We start from the raw sequence: 18906 nt of genomic DNA, 5'->3' as shown, positions 1-18906 counted from the left end.
AAAATAATTTAATCTATTTCTAATTTGATTTAATTAATTTATATCTACTTACAAATTAATAGATTTTTTATTTTTTTAACTAATACAAATTTTCAATTTAATCTACGGATGCGGAACATTGATTGAGCCCTAGTCTTGCATTCTATAATTTTGCATGCAAAAGTTTTTAATTGTAGATTAAGCAATGAAATGGTAGGATATTTGATTGATTGTTTGGGAACTCAAAAAACCTTGTCTCTGTTGAACACGACAGCTTTGTTGACCGCCGCGCTTAGGACTATGTTCTACTTTATTTATTTTCTTTTTTCGTAAATTACTTTCTTTATTTACCACAAACATTTTGGGCTACTCAATCAAATTGATGATAATAGTGGGCAACTTCTTCAATAAAATAATCTAAAATGCAATATTCGACTCTCGAGATTAAATTTAGATTCAAGTTGTATTAAATTTTTAAATAAAAGTAAGTTTTTTTATTCTATTTTTATTATACACATTAATCAAATTTTATTTAAAAAATATTGAGTTTATTATCACTTTATATTAAATGATATGACACTTGTCAAAAGAGAAATTTCAATAAAAATCATGTTAAAACAATATTTAAATCGATATCAACTTTCAATTTAATCACATTCATTTTAAATTTATAATTAAAATATTTTTTATTTTTTTATCGAGTTGTTATACAATTAATTCATAACACAAATGTAATATTGTTTGATAAGCTGAAAAAGAGTATGTATTGAGAAATTAAGTATTGAAATTTTTTATGTTACTTATTTTCAAACATTTCACATTATTAAACAAAATAAAAATTTTAAATGTAGAATATTTAAAAGACAATATAATATTTAAAATAAAATAATTTTAATTGATAAATATATACTTATTTATTTACCTATCATTTCCAATTTTTTTTAATAAAAAAATTCTATCAATAATTTTTTTATTATGAGTTATATAAAAATTAAATCACTGAAAATATTACGAATATATAAATATATTAAATAAATTCAAAATAAGTTTTATTGATAACATTGTAGACATAATTATGATATAAAATTAAAAAGAATTCAAAAGAAATTCCATTGTGATTGTCCCTTTAATTATTTACCATAAGAAACAAAAAAACATTCTTCCTTTCAAATCTAACCTGAAAAATGGTTCAGTAATTACCCTTTTCATACTTATTTTCTGTGTGGAATGAATCATTTTCCAGTTACAGTTGTGTGGGTGAAAATTATAATTCACTTCTTTTCACAATCTTCAATTTCAAGTTTCTTAATAAATATTGAACAAATTAATTTATTTTATATTTACATATTGTTTTATTCATTACTAGTCTAATTTTTAAAGTAAACACTTTTTTATGAGTTTTTAGTATTTTTCAATATGTAAGTCAGGTCAAGCTGTATTTGAGTTGGATTTAAGTCTGATATTAATATATTTTATGTTTATTCAGGTTCGACTCGACCTTCAATATGAGCTTAAAATTTTGTTTAAATTCGCCTATATTTATAAATAGTTAACCCAAAATTATTTTTTATTTGTTCATATTATTTTTTAAAATTAAAATTATATATTAAATTTTTTATATAATATTTAATGATTTTAGATTTTTATTTATTAAAATTTTATATTTAGTTATCTTAACATTTTTTTTAGTGTTTGTACTACAATAGATTAAATTTTTATGTTTATAAATTACATAATATATTAAAAACAACAAGAATATAAAATATTACAAACTTAAAAGCAGATCAAGTTCAGACCTTGAATGTTTAAATCCAAGTCTAACCTATATTTTAAAAGAGCTTATTTTTTACCTAAACCCTTTAAAATTTGGGTCTTTGGATTTGGACAAATAATTTGATTCATAAATAAGTTTAGATTAAATTTCATTAAAAATCAAATTAAGAAACCAAAAGAAAAAAAGAAATATCCGAAGCATTTTCATATGTTGCCACGTAGCTCATATATACCCCCCACGGTTACGGTAGGACTCTTTTCTGAGTTTTCTCCACGTAGGAAAAAAAAAAAGCTTATTCCCTACCTTACTCAGGACTCCACTTGGCTTCAATGCTACCTTTAAATTTTCACCAAAATTACGTCCTTGGACAGAAATAAAGAAAAATAAGAGAAAGGGACTCTCGGGGTAATTTTATTGATAATCGAATAAATTTTTAATTTTGATAATAATAAAAAAGGATGAGTGAAAATTTTGATAAAAAATTGTACTCCGACGATAGACTGTCCATGCAGGCTTGGTCCTCAAATTATACGAGAGTGCAGTCATCCAGAGTCTAAAATTAAAAAGGACTCAAAATTATTTTTTTTCAATTTTTAATATGATAAAAGAATTTTAAATTAAAATAAATTAATTGAATATTTAAAACTTTTAATTTTTTACTATAAATATTTTATGGGCTCCAAAACTTTTTAATTTTTATTGTATTATATTTTATAATTTTTAAAAAAAATGCAATTTATTATTTCCTCTAAAATCTTAAAAATGTCAAAAAGAAATTTATGTGCACGTCATATCATATTTTTTTCTTTTATCTTTAAATTTAAATTTCGTTAAAACGTGATAATTTAAAAATTTTAGTACCTTATTATTTAAAAGAACGGTAATAAAAACATAAAACACAACATAAGGGCAAAAAAATAGATTAGCTGACAAGTAAGTACGCGGAATATCCGAGTTGAAACGCGGGCACAACTGAAATTGAAGAAAAAAAAAAATAATCGGTAACTTTTTAAGTGGTTTCCTTTATAATATATGCCCAATAAAAATGGCCTATGGGGACATCTTCCTTTTCGCTTAAACTCTTTCAAATCCAAATACTAATTCGCCCTGAATCTTCTTCCTTTTAGGGTTTCAAACGATCCTTTATGCTTTGAATCTCCTCCTCCTTTTTGGGTTTCAAACGATCCTTTATTTGGGCGATTAACAGCAGTTTACCATGGCTGTTATCTCACTGAATTCACTGCCAATCGGAATCAGATTCCGACCAACGGACGAGGAGTTAATCGATTTTTACTTGCGAGCTAAAGTGAACGGGAAAAGGAAAGATGAGATCGGGGTTATACGGGAAGTTGATTTTTGTAAATGTGAACCGTGGGATTTGCCTCATTTGTCTGCTGTAAAGGCTCGTGACCCGGAATGGTTTTTCTTTTGCCCACTGGACCGGAAGTATCCGAATGGAAACCGGCTTAATAGGGCTACCGAGGCGGGTTATTGGAAGGCTACGGGTAAGGATAGAAAGATAAAGTCTGGGTCTTGCTTGATTGGCATGAAGAAAACTTTGGTGTTTTATACGGGTCGGGCTCCTAAAGGGAAGCGAACTAATTGGGTTATGCATGAGTACCGTACTACTCTTGATGAACTTGATGGAACCAAGCCTGGACAGGTTCGATTACTGGGTCTTTCTTAATTCTTTTGATTGTTATGTTTTTTTTAATTCAGAATTTGATGGGTTAATTTGTTTTGTTGTGTAGAATCCTTTTGTAATTTGTCGTTTGTTCAAGAAACAAGATGAGACTATTGAAGATATTAATGGTGATGATGTTGATCCTGGGGCCTCTTCTCATACGGAAGAGGTGCAATCGGAGTTCGACGGGCCTTCGGTGGAAGGAGGAGCCGGAAAAGTTCCCGACGAAACTCGGCCTGTGGGTTTATGTAATGAAGCCGTTGCACCTATATTTGACTGCAACAACGATGGGTTTAATGCTTGTGAACTGGAAGAAACGGCACCTGCACAGGTGAGAAAATGGAACTGGATTTGGATTTGGGTTTTGCAATCATTGCTGTAGTGCTTATGTGGTTTGATGTGGTTTTCAGGTGGATCTACTTGGAGAAGCTTTGTTTCAAATTTGTGATCCAATGATGGAGCCATTGGATTGGAAGCTCTTTTCACCATTGCATTCACAGATCGAAGCCGAGGGGGCACCTTGGATGTTTGACCATGTCGGGAACAGTTTTGGTGGGGTGAAGTTCGAGCATGGCACAAACGAAAATGATGCTGAATTCATGAACTCTATCCTGAATAATTCGGATGACTATTACAGTGACGACTCAAGCAGTCGAAGGAATTCAGTTATTGAAACCGAGACCCCAAAGTCAATGGCCTTTGGTACAAATGGTGGATTGTATTGCAAACCTGATGCTGAACCGGCTCGAGTATTGGTGAGTAGTAGAACCAAGCTTGTTACATATTTGTTTACTGTCTCAATATTCATTGAAATCATGAAATGCCTCATTGAACTCCTATTCAAAATTCATACAGCCTGGGACAGGAACTGCCAACGGAGGAGCATTCTATAATGTGCTAAATAGCAATGGAGAACCAAGCAACCATGTGAACACAGCTTGTAACGTCGACACTGCACCTACCATCAGGATTCGATCTCGTGCTCATCGAATTCAGCCAGACACAGAGAACTTCGACACACAGGGTATTGCATCGAGAAGGTGTAAACTTGTGGTCCATTCACCTCGCTTCGAAGAGAAAGAACATGAATCGAAACCCATCCTTACGAAGGTGAGAAATTTGTAAACTATGACATAGTGTTAAGCCATTGCCAAATCCAGATATTTGGGCATTAATAGAGTTGTCTTTTACAGGGTGTAAAAGCCATGGAAGAGTATATCAGTGTTGGCAACGATGCCATGGACGAACCCCAGATTTTCGAGACAAGCAAAAGAGATGTTTTGAGGTCGAAGAGCAAGATTCCAGTCTCTGAAGCGGTTTCATATCGATGTTTGAAGAGGTTTTCAGCTCGTCGCCAGCATAAGCCGTTCAGTGTTATTATGTTTCGGGTCGTTGCTGTAATGTTAATCTTGTTTGTAGCTTTGGTTAGCACATTGAATGTTTTGTAATTTGATGCTGTTTTTGTGTTGATTTTTTGTTAGTAATTAAACTATTAATCATATTTACAATATTGATATATGCAAATTAATTAATTCGAGTTAAAACAAAATTAAGATTTACTTAACTGATTCCCAATAAAAATGCAATTTATTAATTGATTCGAAATCATCTAAACTAATTTAGTTTTCTATTTTTGTAGATTTTGCTACATTTTCAAATTGGTACTTAAAACTTTTTTTTATCCAATTAGTTACTTGAATTTTGCTTTTTTGTTTAAATTGGTACTTAAATTTGACTTCATTTTAAATTAGCTCAAATATCAATTTAAACTATTTGGGTACCAAATTGAATAAAAAAATTATATATTTATATTTTACAAATAAAACATCGATGAAATTAATTTAATAAAATCAAAATTTTCTCCCAACTTTAGTTCATAATTAATACGCTATCAAATAATATACCTAATAATTAAAATTATTTTAAAGTAATTTTCTTTGGCTTTCTTTTTCAATTTTCTATTGAGTATGGCCAGAGATGATCATAGGCCGAGCCGTAATTTCAAACTCGTTTGATAGGCTTGGGTCTGGCTGTCTTGAAAATAAGCTTAAAATTTTGCCTAAGCTCGACTCAGCTCGTTTGTATAAAAATAAATTTAAAAATATCAAATATCAAATACACTAAATCATTAAAATAAATGTTTCACATTTAAAGAATTCTTGATAGACTGCAATGGTTACATTATGTATTAATATAATAAACGGTAAAATATAAATTTAGTACTTGATCTTATTCACTCTTCCCAGATTAGTACTTAAGTTCTTTTTTAAACAACGTTTAAGTTTAAAACATGTGACAATACCAGACAAGAACACATGCCGTTTCATCTCCTGCTTATTTAATATATTTGTAGTAGAGCTTACATTAGTTATTAATTGATAAAATAGAATTAGCATTTGATCATATCTAATAGATTTAAGGTTTAAAAAAATTATAACTTATTTATATATATTTATTTTTCCATAGAGAATCTATATGATATCTTTTCTGTTTTTTTTTTATATAAAAAATTTAAAAAATCTTAAATCTATTAAATATGGTCAAATACTAATCCTACTCTATCTTAAAGACTGAATTAAATTAATAACTAATGTAAACTCTATTATTTTAAAACCATATTTATTCTATCTAAAAGCTTCAATAAATACCTAATGCAAATTAACTTTATTGTTCTATGAAATCACATATAGGAAAATTTTTCTTTTTTGTTATTGAATTCTCTTTTGCTTTTCGTTTTTTTTTTCTGAATTAAGGTAAGATGGAATTTGATCCTTACGGTGTAAACAATTATGAAACAGGGTCTTCAAGTTCATCGAATTTACCACCGCTGTCGTTCACTGTTAATAACCGGCAGTCGATTCCATTTATTGATTTGAATCAATCCGTGAATTGGCGGCGGATTGATGATGCTTATCAACCTTTTGAATTCACTCCTACGGATTTTCACTCAATTTCCACTCCATTTCGTATTTTTCAACCCAAAACCCATCGTTATCCTTCTTATGGCTTACCAATGCGAACCAGCCTGGGCCATATTCCTCTACGGGATTGTGGTGGTGGTGACCGTGGTGGCTTTTTTGATTGGGAGAAAACAAAGCCGGTTTATAATAATTGCATGGATCCTTACAATCTTGGTATGGTTTATATGTAACACGTGTGGATTATCTCATCATATGGATGCTTTTAAATTAACACTAACCTATGTCATATAAAATCATTAACCATATCTATTATTTAAAAAAGTTCCATAAATTTAATTATAATAAGATCTAACCTTAGATATTATCATATATGTATATATGTCATATTTAATTAAGTAAATTTATTATTGAAATTTTGTTATGTTGAGGGTTTTGATCTTTTGAATCATCAAATCCCTAAATAAGTTATAGTATCTCGATTTAAATTAAGTTTTGTTAACAAGACACTTACATTTTGTTAACTTACTTTAGGCATTTGGACTTTTCCCAAAACTAAGAGATAAAATAGCAATTTGACCCACAATACCAATTTGTCGTGGAATTCAACCATCTTAAATATTTATTGATACAAATTTTCATTGACGATTGTCTTTAAATGCACTTAAAGCTTGAATTTCCATAATGTTTTGTTTTTGGTATCAAATTGCAGGGCCTCATTCCCTTGAATCTGATTTTCTGCTACCTAGAAATTACAATACGAATCAAGTTCCATTCAGCAACCCATATGAGAATCCACTAAGTTGGCATGGCATTACTCCAAGTGACCCTATACCTTCCATAAAAACTTCACCTGGGATTGCTTTTAGACCACCACCACCATCACCCGTTGATGCATTTTCTTCGGCAAACGATACCCTCTCGTTCAAAAATCTTAATAACGGCATCAATGGAATCGATAAAAACTCGACTGGCAAACCATCAGTAGCCGAAAAGCTTTCAAAACCACCAAATATGTTCTCTAAAGGAGCATCAACTTCTTATGATGAATCTCCATTTCGAACTTCCAAGCCTGTTTTCGTGCAGGATGCAAAGAAACACGGAATACTTGATCGTGATCGTGGTCGAGCACATAATTATCTGCCTATGAAGTTTTCAGACGTCGTTAAACTTCCTCCACGGAAACCATCGGGTAGTATCAGAATGAGTGTTGAAAATGGGAAAGTAAAAGATGGTTCAACCTCCCCTTCGAAATTCAATTTGTTCCCTACTTTACCAACTAGAAAACGATCCAATCTTCGAAAAATGGATCTGAACGAAGATTATTCTTTATTCAGTCAGTCATTGGATGAGTTTGATAAGGAGACTTCCCTTCAACAAGGTTTTGCAGAAGGTAAATTCGAGGCCGGTGTTGCTGATTTTTATACGAAGACGAATTGTGATTCTACTAAGCATTCTAATTTCTTAAGCAAGAGATCATTTTCTAGTTACGGTGATAGTATTTTGTTAGAAAGAATGCTTGTATTATCTGATATGCTTCTGTCTTGGTGTTCGGATCATACGTATGAATTAGAGGAAAAAGATCAGAAATCCTTGGAGAAAATAATCAACAATCTTCATACATGCATGTCGAAAAGTATCAGACAAGAACCATCATTGTTTAGTGGTCTTTCCGAGGCAGGTGTAGCCGATTTTCATACGAAGGCGAATCATATCCGCAGTGATTTTAATCCCTTAAGTAGATCATTTTGGAGGGTTAACCATAAGATTATGATAGATAGAATGCTTAGCTTATCAGATTTTCTTCTGTCTCTTTGTTCCAATTATACGTATGAATTAGAGGAAAACGAGCACAAATCGTTCGAGGAAATAATCAACAATCTTCATACGTGCATTTCGATAAATATTGTACGAGATTCAGCATTGGTTAGTGAGCTTTCTGATTCTATTCCGAGTCAGAAACGAGAAGAGAAGGGCAATCATTCTGTTTCCATCGATAGTGACTTGAAGCTGAAAATTGATAAGACCGCTGAGGTAAATACTTATTTGATTCAATATCATTTGAATGTACATTTATATTCTAATCTCTTGCTTGTTTGGTAATTTACAGAATATAAAGAAGATTCTTATGGAGGATTATAATGTGAAAGAAGAGAAAGATCCACAAGTTCGGTTTTACAAGACTTTATGGCTCGAAGCAGAAGCTGCTTTATGTTCCGTAAATTGCATGACTCACTTTATCAACACCAAGACCGAAATCGAAAAATCTAAATTGGACGATGAAAAAGGTTAAAATTTTAGATTTTCTTCATCTTTTTTTTGTTGGAAGATCTTTCATTTTATTTATCTTGTTTTTGATTTGTCAAAAGGTTCATCCGATGAGGACGAAACGTCGAGTTTCGAGCTTAACGAGAACGATGAGTCATCTAAGACCATTGAACCACTAGCAACAGCTTGTGATGACGAGGTTGATAAATCATTTAAGCTCGAAAGCGGATTGACCCAACTGGTTTCTGGTTTCGCTAGTGACTCGAGTTTCAAGCTTAACGAGAAGGATAAGTTATCTTGTGATGATGAGGTTGATAACTCCACTGAAACAGCTGGCGATACTGATGATGAAGTTTCACAGCATCAAGACTTCAACTTTGGTCATGCCGGAGAACAATCGGAGGTGGGGGACTTTAATGTCCAGTACGGTTGCACGGTACGGCCTGGTAGTAGTTCCGGAATCGGTGATCAACCCACTACAAATTGGTATGACGACTCGTCTACTGACTGGGAACATGTCTCGAACGAGGAGGATTTGTTTTCGTTTTAAATGCCTTCTAAAATTCATGTTAAATTTTGCTATTTACTATTTTTCGAAATTTAATTACTTTTAATCCTTTAAATCAATTTTATACTTATACTTTTTAAATTTTAAAATTTCGATACTAATATAAATAATAATTGTTATTGTATTAATTAGATTTTTAGTAAATATTATGTTTGTTACATTAAATTTTTAGAAATAATAGAATTTAACCATTATTTTGTTTTTCTTTACACCAATTCTTAAAACTTGAATATTTATGTAATTTTTTTAAAGCAGAAATTAGTAACAGAGATGGTGATAATGAAATTAGAGAAAATTGTCTCAAAATTTTATAACAAATAAAAAAAAAAAGTCGATCTGAGCCACACATTAGATGGTAAACTAGCTCAACTGCGATGACTAAAATGTGGATACTAATTCCGATAACTCATCGACAACAGCCAACAAGACTGACCGGCTGGCCAGCAAGACGAGAATACCTGAAGTGGTAAGGTCCATAATAGCACTCACAATGTCTCCCTAAGTAGGTAATCCGACTCATAAGCAGGTCTACATGTACGTTAATTTAAAGAACAAATAATTTTAACGAGATGGACAAAATAATATAGTAATTACACATGACCCATATATACCTCATATCAAGAACAATTTGGTCTATAATCTAATATATTCAAATTTTTTTATAAAGAGATTAAAATATAATTCGACTTTTAATATAACTACCCTCTCAAACGAAATAAAAGAGAGAGAGAGAGTTGAAAATTGATCGTCTTTACACGTATTCGATTATTGACGACTTTCGCCTATGAAAAGAACATCAAGGTTTAGCTGTCATAAGATTTTGAAATAGCGCTTCATTGCACTTTCGAAGAGAGAATTAAGTTAAAGCTTGATATTAAGACATATACCAATGCATACTCTGCAAGCTACACTAAGCATAGACATGTTTCAAGCTTTAAAGAAACAAAGCCTGTGATCTTCGATCTTCATTCAAAATCACTTGAAAATAAGAGTACCTTGTACCCAAACTTTAGCAAAAGGAGGAGCTTATAGACACAAAATGGAGAGAGTTTCTTCAAAATCTAGAAGGCTGACCCTTAGGGATCCTCACTTGCCTTTGAGATTTCCAAGTCTCAACATGCTCTGAAGCATCACAATGTAACACCCAAAACTCACATGGTGCAGCTGAATCACAAACATAGCAGTAACACTGCATTCAAACACAGAACCCCAAATTACAAAATTTCTCAAAAATCAAGATAAATCCGCCATTAAAGTAAAAAAAGAAAAAGGATTGTTCTTTTGCATATATATTACCAGGTGACAATGTCTGTCATGTGGTGTAGTATCAAATGGAAATTGCAAACATAGATGCCTTGAATGTGGATAATCTCTACAAGCCACCTAAACCCAAAAAAAAAAATCATTTTAGGGTTTATTTTCTAGGGGAAATAATAATACCCGGAGCACAAAATTGAACTGATTTGAAGTTTTTATTCCAATCAAGTGTACGACCATGTTAACAAGAATTTGAATTTAAGTAACAAAAACAGAGAAAAAGAACCTGGCCCTTCTCGGCGACGACGGAGAGATCAGCCTCATCGCCGTCGTTGACGGCGGAAAGCTTAGCAATGTCGATGGAGTTAAAAGGATTAAAATCAAGAATAAAGCAATCCTCAGTCTCTTCAACCCGTTTCATATCAACGATCTTCTTCAAACAAAATATAGATCTCAACGGACTTTGATGATCCTCTGGGTCTTCATTATTTTCATTATTCCTTTGCTTTTTGTACGTAGGGTTCTTTAATGTCATACCTTTCTCCGCCGATGAAGGTACTATTACTACATTTTCCGCCATTGTCGTTCCCTTTTTGCTTGATTTTCTTCGTTTTCCCATTGATCCTTGTGTGCTTCCCTGATTTAACTGTCGATTTAAACCCTTCTTTATTTTCTTCATGATTATAAGGGAAGGAAAATTTGAAATCTTGAATTGAATAAGGAATTTGAAAGACAACCGTTGGCTGGGAGGGGTTGGGGGGGGGGGCGCTTTAGATCCCTCTAAAACCCATACAAGCATTTGAATTAATTCCCCGTAATAAAAGCCTAAAATCTGTAAGTGGATCGTTTGTTTTGAAAAGAGATAAATTAATATTTAATCCTTGAATTTGAAAGTTTTTTCAGTTTGATCCTTAAATTTCAATTCCGTTAAAATGTCAGAACTTCAGAATTTTCCATATAATCACTTGATTTTCTTTTGAACTTTTCAAAAATTGTATATTTTCTTATATATTAGACTTCAGGTAATATTTTTAAAAATTTTTAGAAAATTAATAAAAAAATTGTCGTTTATCAAATAACTTTCTTAATATTTTATTTTCTTAAAACTCAAATTATTATGTGTGAATGATTTTTAAAATTCATTTCACTTTAATTTATTAAGTAATTTATACTTATTTCTTTTAATAATTCATTTATTAGAAGTTAAAAAATATCACTTAATTATTTGATTTTTTTTATTTGATTAACGATCGTTAAATGACCGCTTAAAAGAGGAAATGACAATTTTTAAAATTATCATAATAATAACTTTAACCCTTAACATTAATAGATTATGTCAATTTAGTATTAATTTTAAAAAATTTAATTCTTAACGTTTACATATTATTTGATTTGGTATGTTCTTTTTAATTTTACTTTTATTTGTTACCTCTTCACTTAAAAAATTAAAAAAATAAATTTATCAACTAAATTTGATCAAAAATATACAAAAAAATACGATATGTAAATATTGAGCATTGATTTTTTTTTAAAATCAATACTAAATTAACTTAATTTATAAATATTGAGGGTTCGTAACTGTTGATAAATAATTGAATAATAATTTTGTAACTTAATTGTTAATTGTACGATTACCTCAGTAACCTTAAAAAATACATAATTTATGGGCTTGGGCCTAACCAACCCTTCAAACCAGTACTAGTTCCCCTTCTTTGCACATAAGCACAAGCCGAACACCACTTCTGCAACAAGGAAGTGGCGTCATCAACATGTCATGGCCGCCACAATCAATAAACAAATCCCTACCCAACGCCAAATCCATTTTCTTCAACCTTCCAAAGCCAACACCTTGTCTTCCCGACGTATTTCTCACTGTAATTTCTCTTCTTTTCTTCATCTCCTCCACTAAACGCAATCCTTCTTTTGCCAAGTTCCTTCCTTTCGTTTCTTCAGACCGACGTCGTTTTCTCAAAATCCCATCCATGTCTCACTCTCGACCCCCCTTCGCAAACCCACAAGCCCTCTCCGATTGGCTCAAACCACGGTTACCTTCCGACTTGTTAGCTTCGTGGGGGGTCAAGCCTGGAACCAAAAACGTTCACAACCTCTGGCTAGAACTCTCCGAAGGCGAAACGTCGCTCGTCGATTCATCCCCTCCGCTCCGTACGGTTAACGTCGTTACGGTTCGTCTGATGGGGAAAGACGACCTCGTCCTCGTTGAATCTCGACAACAATTGTCTGACGGTAGTTTCAGGGATCGTTTTAGACCTCTGTCGGAAAAAATGAAGCCCAATGAAACCGTTGAAGAAGCCGTGGCTCGTGCCGTGAAAGAAGAGCTTGGTTCGGTAATTGATACTGGGTCGGTCAGAATCGTGCCGGGTTCTTATATAAAGAAACTAGAGGAGCGTAATTCGGCGTCGTATCCGGGTTTGCCGGCGCGCTACGTTTTGCATTCGGTAGACGCGTGGGTTGAAGGTTTGCCGGAGGAAGATTTTTGTACTGATGAACAAGAGGAGTACCAGGATTTGAATGGGACCATGGAATTGGAGAAAGCAGTGTCTGTAAGAAAGCATTTTTGGAAATGGGTTAGTTCTGATTCACTTCATTCTTGAATTTCCACTTATGGAATGAGGAATTTTGGTTTAATTATTTCCAAGTTTTTATGGGTTTTTAGTTTTTGCTGCTTGTTTAATCATGGAATTAAAGTACCCATTTTTTGTGTAGTAAAAAAGGAATATTTGAACTTATATATATGGCAATATACATCAAAACAACAGAGTTTCATATACTGTTGCAATTTTGTATTTATATACTATATACCATTGTTTTTGTATCATTGAATTTATGCCATCATCAGTTTTGATTACTTACAATAAGCTATTGTTTCAATTGTGGAGCCATTGTAGTTAGATTGTTGAGCTTAGGGACTCGTTTGATAAAATGTTAAAAGTATTAGCTTCTAACTTGATAATCTATGATGGCTGCTAAATCTCTAGTTAGAGTAATGATTATAGGACTAAAATGTCGACAATCAGCACTCTGTATTGCTCGAATTTCATCGAATATACTATCTATGATCTTATGGTCAAATGTCGAGTTAGAGACAAGTTAATTGTACACTATGAATCCTTTCTTCCCATAACGGCTTGAGAGGAGCTCAGCTTCTAGGTCCTTATGTTTAAAGGGTTTATTGAATAAGTTCTTTTGAAGTTTCTTACGAGAACTTGGGAGTATTTTCTCTTTACTTAGGAACAGGGATTTAAATTGCGGTCGCGGTCGCGTTTTCGGTCGCGTCGCGTTTGTCGCGGTCGCGGACATAACGGACGCTATTGCGGTCACTGCGGGTATCGCGATCGTGATTTTTTTTCAAATTCGTACAACTTATTGTAAAACATGGTAATTATAATTATAATTATAAAAATTCACTTTTAATGATTTTAGAATGTTTTCTAGCACTTATAAATCTTTATTAATATGATATGAGAACACAACTTTATATATGAAGTCCATGTCATATTAAAAATTGTGTCCAGAAATTTATATATATATTTAAATTTAATAAAGAAATTTTCAAATAATTATTTTAAGACAAATTTTAACAATGGATAGGTGGATAAAAGCACAATTTACATGCCTATTTTCTAGTGGTTAAAATGGACGGTGGCTGCCCCTAATTAATGAGTAAAACAAGAGTCAAAGAAGAAACAAAACAAAGCAGCATGCCAATTGCCAATAAAGCCACAAACATAAACAAAAACAGAAAAATTAAAAGAAAATGAAACGATTCTTTCTATTCCCTAACCCTAACCAGTAGCCTCCAAGGCTCCAAGCCTCCAACTCATCAGATTATCAACAAAAATGGCCGAATCTCTACTGCTGTTGAAACTTGAAAGTGTGAAAAACCAGGTAAAGGAATACTGGCTTAGAACTTAGAAGGGCTGAGAAAGAACTGGAAGAAACCTAGAAGTACTTCGAAGAGGAAATAGATGGGTTTGCTTTTCAGATTCAAGTCCTCGGTAGTTGGCTCGGCTCCTTGCTTTCATCTGCTGCTTGTTGTTTGCCCATATATAAGAAACAGAATTTCATATTTCTTTTTCTATTGGTTTTGAGTTTTGATTACTTTTTTGTTTCTTTGACTTCTTTTTACTTTTTTTTATTGAAAGCTCTCTGATTTTGCACTTTGCAGGTGGGGAATATATTCCCTTTTGTTTTTCACTGTTTCTGTCGATTTTTGTTTGAGGGGATGACTTTTTTTTTAAAATTTACTGTAACGGAAAATAACGGGAATAGCAGCCCGTTATTGCCGCAATTGGCCGTTACCCGTTAAGTTGTGGCCGCGACCCACCGCTATTGGCGTGACTCCACTTCACACCGCTATTTTCAGCAAAAGCGGTTTCGGACGGTGCCGCTACCGCTATATAACGGCCGCTATTCTGATATTGTCCCGCTATTTGAATCCCTGCTTAGGAATTAATTTTTTTAGTTTACAAGAAGCAAGTTGATTTGGTGAACTATTCTCACTCCTATGGAGCATAGATTTGATGGAAGTACTTTTGGTATCAATTTGAGTAGGGTATAGGAACTTAGAGAACGACCCTTTCGAGTTTTTGCCTGTTGAAGCTGGTACCATTATGGGAACTAATTCTAAAGTTTTAATAAGCATGTATCAACTATACATGGTGCACTGTACGGGTGGCTTGTTATACTTTTAGTGGTTTGCACTGTAAGGGTGCAGAGAGCCGCTACTATGAAGGCGATTCACACCTCATTTCATGATGGTCTCCTTGGAGAGTCTGGTTCTAAGCCTGGTTTAGTATGTGGACTGGATTTGACTCTTTACCTTGAGGAGTGGGCCGAATGGGATTTTGTTATATAGGAGGTTGGTAAGCGTAGGGAGTTGGGATCATTAAGTGAGATTAGACTTGATGTGACTATTGTCCTTGATGGGGACGTGGTGATGGTGCTATGGCATGGCCTGCTAAGCGATGCATTGTTCGCCAAGCTCTTTGTAACTGCATGTGACATTCTGGCATAGGGATATAACAACTATATTCAGAGTATCTTTGAAGGTCATATCTGTATGCATCTAAAAGATGTGAGAACTTTAAGAAAAATGAAAAGCCGAAGCAACATAGGTTGAAGTGCTAGACTTTGCCGTTTGCCCTTTCGGGGGAGATTAAAGGTGAAAAGCATAAGTTTTATGAAGTTCCGTAGCCTAGTTCATCGTTCACATTATTAGAACTGATCATCAGGTGACACAAATCACTAGCTTTTTTGATATATCCTTAAAAGTTTGGTCACTTTAGAAAATAGTCCCTCTTTCTCTCTTTTTTTTCTTCTGCTTTTTTCTGATAATAATGTATTTTGTCTGTATTATACATTTTCTTACTGTACAAATCAATTATTAGTTGTAAAATAATTGCAACAAGCAACTAAGATTTTGTCCCAATATCGCTTGATCTCTCTTCCCTTTACAAAAAGATGAGTTTCTTTTAATAAAGGGCTGGCACTTTCTTTCTCCTATCTCTTTTCTCTCTCTATTTATTCAGCAAATGACTCGAGTCATTTCGCAATAATTTGTACATTCATGCCGTGTTTATATATTTTCATGCGACATAATAGTGTTTTAAGGTATTACATGTTTATGTATTCCTATTAAGAATCAAGCAAGAGATCTAAGAAGCGGATGTGTTATTCTTTATCATAATTCTCGGGTTTTTATTTAATCTTTATAAACCATTAATAGTTTGTATCGATAAATATCGATCGGTAATGAAGTGAATATTATCAAATTTATCATGGGCGAAGTTAAAAAAAAATTTTGGTGAGGGTCGAAATTAAATTAAAATTTTTACGACAATAAAAATTTAATTTTATCATTTTAGTGGTCTTTTATCTTTATAATTTTTAAAAAATTAAATTAAAATTTTATTATTTTAAAAATAGTAGTGTAATTTTATTTTTATTAATTTAAAATAAAAGACTTAAATAAAAATATATATATATTAGGGGTTGGGTTATTGCCACCCCCAATTTCACCCCTGAAAGCTATAATTGTTTTAGAGTTGGATACCATGTTTATTACTTTTATGGATGTTATATATATTCAACCTCAACTTGATTTTTATTAGTTTCAAATTTTGAAGGCAAGTGAATAATTAAATATAATTCTTAAAAAATACTTAAACATAAAATATAAAAGTTACACATAAATAAGAGTAAATTGGTGAGGTTGGATAGAATAAGGAATTATCGTAATTTGAAATCTATTTCACCTTCCTCCACTTTTCAAAAAGGAAATTGCCTCATTTAATTGGAATCAATCAAAATCTATTGCATGGTTTGGATTTTGTCATGATTAATAATAATTAGGGGTGTAAATGGATGGTTTAGATTTTGTCATGACTAATAACGATTGTTTTGTTGAATAATTATTGAATTAAGTTTGAATTTTGCCATATAAATGGACGGTTCAGATTTTGTCATGACTAACAATGTTCAATAATTATTGAGTCGAGCTTGAGTTATTTTTATTGATCGAGTTGAATTCGAGTTTAGTAATACTAAGCTTGAATAGCTCACAAATTTTATCAAACTTTTCAAATTTTTATATTATTAAATTATGTTATTACCATTTATATATATTATTAATCTTAAGTTTAATTATCAAGCCGAATAAAAATTAATAAATAAATTTAAGTTCAAATAACTCAATTATATCTCAAATCAAATTCAAGCTTAAAAATAAATATTTGATCGAAATAATATTTAACAGTATTCGAACTCCACTCGATTTTTACATCCTAATAACAGCCGAGGATTGTCTATAAATTATTTAAGATGAAGGGTTGATATGGAATTTGATAATTCCTTAACCACCAAAGTTATCGTATTACAGCCTTTCTCTTGCCCTTCTCGATTAGAATCTCATCCACCATTAAAACTCTTTTTAAGCTCAGTGAACGAGGAACGAGCAAAGTAGCAAAGGTGACACAATCCCTCATCTTTCCACGAATAAAAAGCAAAGCTAGTGCCTCATCTTCTTTTTAAAATCCTCCACCATGCATGTGAAAAAGCTAAAAACCAGATCACAATAATCAACATATAAAGATAAGATAAATGGTGAATCATTCTAAACAAAGCTTTTTTCTTTGAATATATCACATTACAATATTGCAATCCTTAAAAGAAGTGAAGAAAAATCCATAGGGGAAAACATATCTATCTATCTATATATATTTACATAACGTATTATCTCACACGGTAGTGGAACACTGAGTCCCTCGATTTGAACTCAATGGACTCGTTGGGGCAGTATTAGGTCCAAACGCTATAATAGACACACAGTTAACGTTGAATCGGTAACGGCCGGAAACCCAACTCCCGACTTTCCACCGGAGTTTCCCATTAACTTTCAAGCTCAAAACTATCTTACCAGCGATCTGATCACGTCCAACTTCGTATCCAAAAGACGGAGCCACCGGCAAGGCCGTTCCTTGTAAAAACGCAGTCAACAAGTTGGCTTCTTCATGGTCTTGATAAAACGGAGGAAGAGAGGTATCAACAGTTATTTGTTGACCTTTATATGAAGCGTAAGCTTGTAACTGGTCGTAGTAAATGGCGACTCTTTTGTTTGGGTTTTTAGAGAGGAAAGTGAGTTGGATGGATGAGTTAAGAAGGGAAGGGCGAGTTAAGCTGAGTTGATAGATATCCGCTTGAGTGAGAGAGAACTGTGGTTTGGAAGGGTGAAGGGTTAACCAGATGAGGAAGATGAAGGCTAAAAGGAGGGTCAAAAAGGAAGAGAAAGCGAAGAAGAGCTTCTTGTGGTATTTGGAAATGGTGAAACGTCGTCGTTCGGCGCAGTGTTTGGGGGATTTTGAGAAGACTTGAGACATTTGGGAGAGGGTAGAATGGAAGGAAAAGAGATTGAGAAGGTGGGTTTTACAGAGGGAGAAGGTGGCAACGGGCTTTTAATAAATGGAGGAATACAAAAGGGTTAAATTTTGATATAGGTCGCTTTACTATTCATAAATTTAGAATTTAGTCTTTATATTTTTATTTCCAAGAATTTAGTCTCTCTACTTATCCCGATTCCAAAATTCAGGTCCAATTGTTTAACATTGTTAACTTTTTATTTTTTATTAAATTGATTGGTGTGACATTTTGAAATTAAAAAAATACTCACTTGGTAGGTGTAACCTAAAAAAAATGATGTTGTAATGAACCTAAATTTAACAAAAATAAATTTAATAGTATCGTTAATCATTTGACCTAAATTTTAAAATTTGAAAAGTAGAGAGATTGCATACCAAATTTAATAAGAGTACAAGTACTTATGGCATATTTTAACCAATACAAAATCTTTGGGATAAAGCAAAATTTAGTCCTTGATTTTGCAAATTTTATTCAATTAGGTTCTTAAACTCTTTTTGTTCATGTTTAATTCCAAAATTTGACA

General features: G+C 32.5%; 4 protein-coding genes across 5 annotated transcripts; 2 read left to right on the top strand and 2 right to left on the bottom strand.

Annotated features, from left to right (window-relative positions):
* The first annotated feature begins 2765 nt into the window (after nucleotides 1-2765).
* LOC107924435 (NAC domain-containing protein 91) lies at nucleotides 2766-9302 on the top strand. Of its 2 annotated transcripts, XM_016854883.2 has the most exons (7): nucleotides 2766-3416; nucleotides 3505-3768; nucleotides 3848-4192; nucleotides 4293-4547; nucleotides 4631-4861; nucleotides 8538-8643; nucleotides 8725-9188. In XM_016854883.2, the coding sequence occupies exons 1-7, from the start codon at nucleotides 2970-2972 to the stop codon at nucleotides 9171-9173; spliced, it is 2097 nt and encodes a 698-aa protein (XP_016710372.2). In that variant the 5' UTR covers nucleotides 2766-2969; the 3' UTR covers nucleotides 9174-9188. The 2 variants fall into 2 exon arrangements, with proteins under 2 accessions (XP_016710372.2, XP_040936423.1); XM_041080489.1 differs by lacking the exons at nucleotides 2766-3416; nucleotides 3505-3768; nucleotides 3848-4192; nucleotides 4293-4547; nucleotides 4631-4861 and adding exons at nucleotides 6107-6571; nucleotides 7068-8389 and having other exon boundaries at nucleotides 8466-8643; nucleotides 8725-9302.
* A 559-nt stretch (nucleotides 9303-9861) lies between these two features.
* On the bottom strand, nucleotides 9862-11259 carry LOC107923152 (uncharacterized). The gene is made up of 3 exons (XM_016853366.2): nucleotides 10735-11259; nucleotides 10488-10574; nucleotides 9862-10380 (listed from the first exon to the last, which is right to left on the bottom strand). Exons 1-3 carry the CDS (start codon nucleotides 11245-11247, stop codon nucleotides 10246-10248), a joined length of 735 nt encoding a protein of 244 aa, XP_016708855.2. The 5' UTR covers nucleotides 11248-11259; the 3' UTR covers nucleotides 9862-10245.
* Nucleotides 11260-12163: 904 nt separating this feature from the next.
* LOC107922728 (uncharacterized) lies at nucleotides 12164-15965 on the top strand. The gene is made up of 2 exons (XM_016852876.2): nucleotides 12164-13033; nucleotides 14635-15965. The coding sequence occupies exons 1-2, from the start codon at nucleotides 12218-12220 to the stop codon at nucleotides 14773-14775; spliced, it is 957 nt and encodes a 318-aa protein (XP_016708365.1). The 5' UTR covers nucleotides 12164-12217; the 3' UTR covers nucleotides 14776-15965.
* A 1616-nt stretch (nucleotides 15966-17581) lies between these two features.
* LOC107923173 (NDR1/HIN1-like protein 26) lies at nucleotides 17582-18405 on the bottom strand. Its single transcript, XM_016853391.2, has one exon. The coding sequence runs from the start codon at nucleotides 18341-18343 to the stop codon at nucleotides 17705-17707; it is 639 nt and encodes a 212-aa protein (XP_016708880.1). The 5' UTR covers nucleotides 18344-18405; the 3' UTR covers nucleotides 17582-17704.
* Nucleotides 18406-18906: the final 501 nt, after the last annotated feature.

This window comes from Gossypium hirsutum, chromosome A11, assembly GCF_007990345.1.
Source record: "Gossypium hirsutum isolate 1008001.06 chromosome A11, Gossypium_hirsutum_v2.1, whole genome shotgun sequence".
Classification (NCBI taxonomy): Eukaryota; Viridiplantae; Streptophyta; class Magnoliopsida; order Malvales; family Malvaceae; genus Gossypium; species Gossypium hirsutum.
This window is presented reverse-complemented; position numbering and strand designations above follow the sequence as displayed.

Bases quoted from the DNA above. Each gene is read 5' to 3' on its own strand.
- LOC107923173 (XM_016853391.2), bottom strand. From the start codon at position 18,343: ATGTCTCAAGTCTTCTCAAAATCCCCCAAACACTGCGCCGAACGACGA.
- LOC107923152 (XM_016853366.2), bottom strand. From the start codon at position 11,247: ATGCTTGTATGGGTTTTAGAGGGATCTAAAGCGCCCCCCCCCCCAACC. The intron at 10,575-10,734 runs GTTCTTTTTCTC...TTTTGGGTTTAG, and splicing joins TCGTCGCCGAGAAGGGCCAG to GTGGCTTGTAGAGATTATCC. The intron at 10,381-10,487 runs GTAATATATATG...GTTTGAATGCAG, and splicing joins ATGACAGACATTGTCACCTG to TGTTACTGCTATGTTTGTGA.
- LOC107924435 (XM_041080489.1), top strand. From the start codon at position 6,196: ATGGAATTTGATCCTTACGGTGTAAACAATTATGAAACAGGGTCTTCA. The intron at 8,390-8,465 runs GTAAATACTTAT...GGTAATTTACAG, and splicing joins AAATTGATAAGACCGCTGAG to AATATAAAGAAGATTCTTAT. The intron at 8,644-8,724 runs GTTAAAATTTTA...ATTTGTCAAAAG, and splicing joins TAAATTGGACGATGAAAAAG to GTTCATCCGATGAGGACGAA.
- LOC107922728 (XM_016852876.2), top strand. From the start codon at position 12,218: ATGTCATGGCCGCCACAATCAATAAACAAATCCCTACCCAACGCCAAA. The intron at 13,034-14,634 runs GTTAGTTCTGAT...TGCACTTTGCAG, and splicing joins GAAAGCATTTTTGGAAATGG to GTGGGGAATATATTCCCTTT.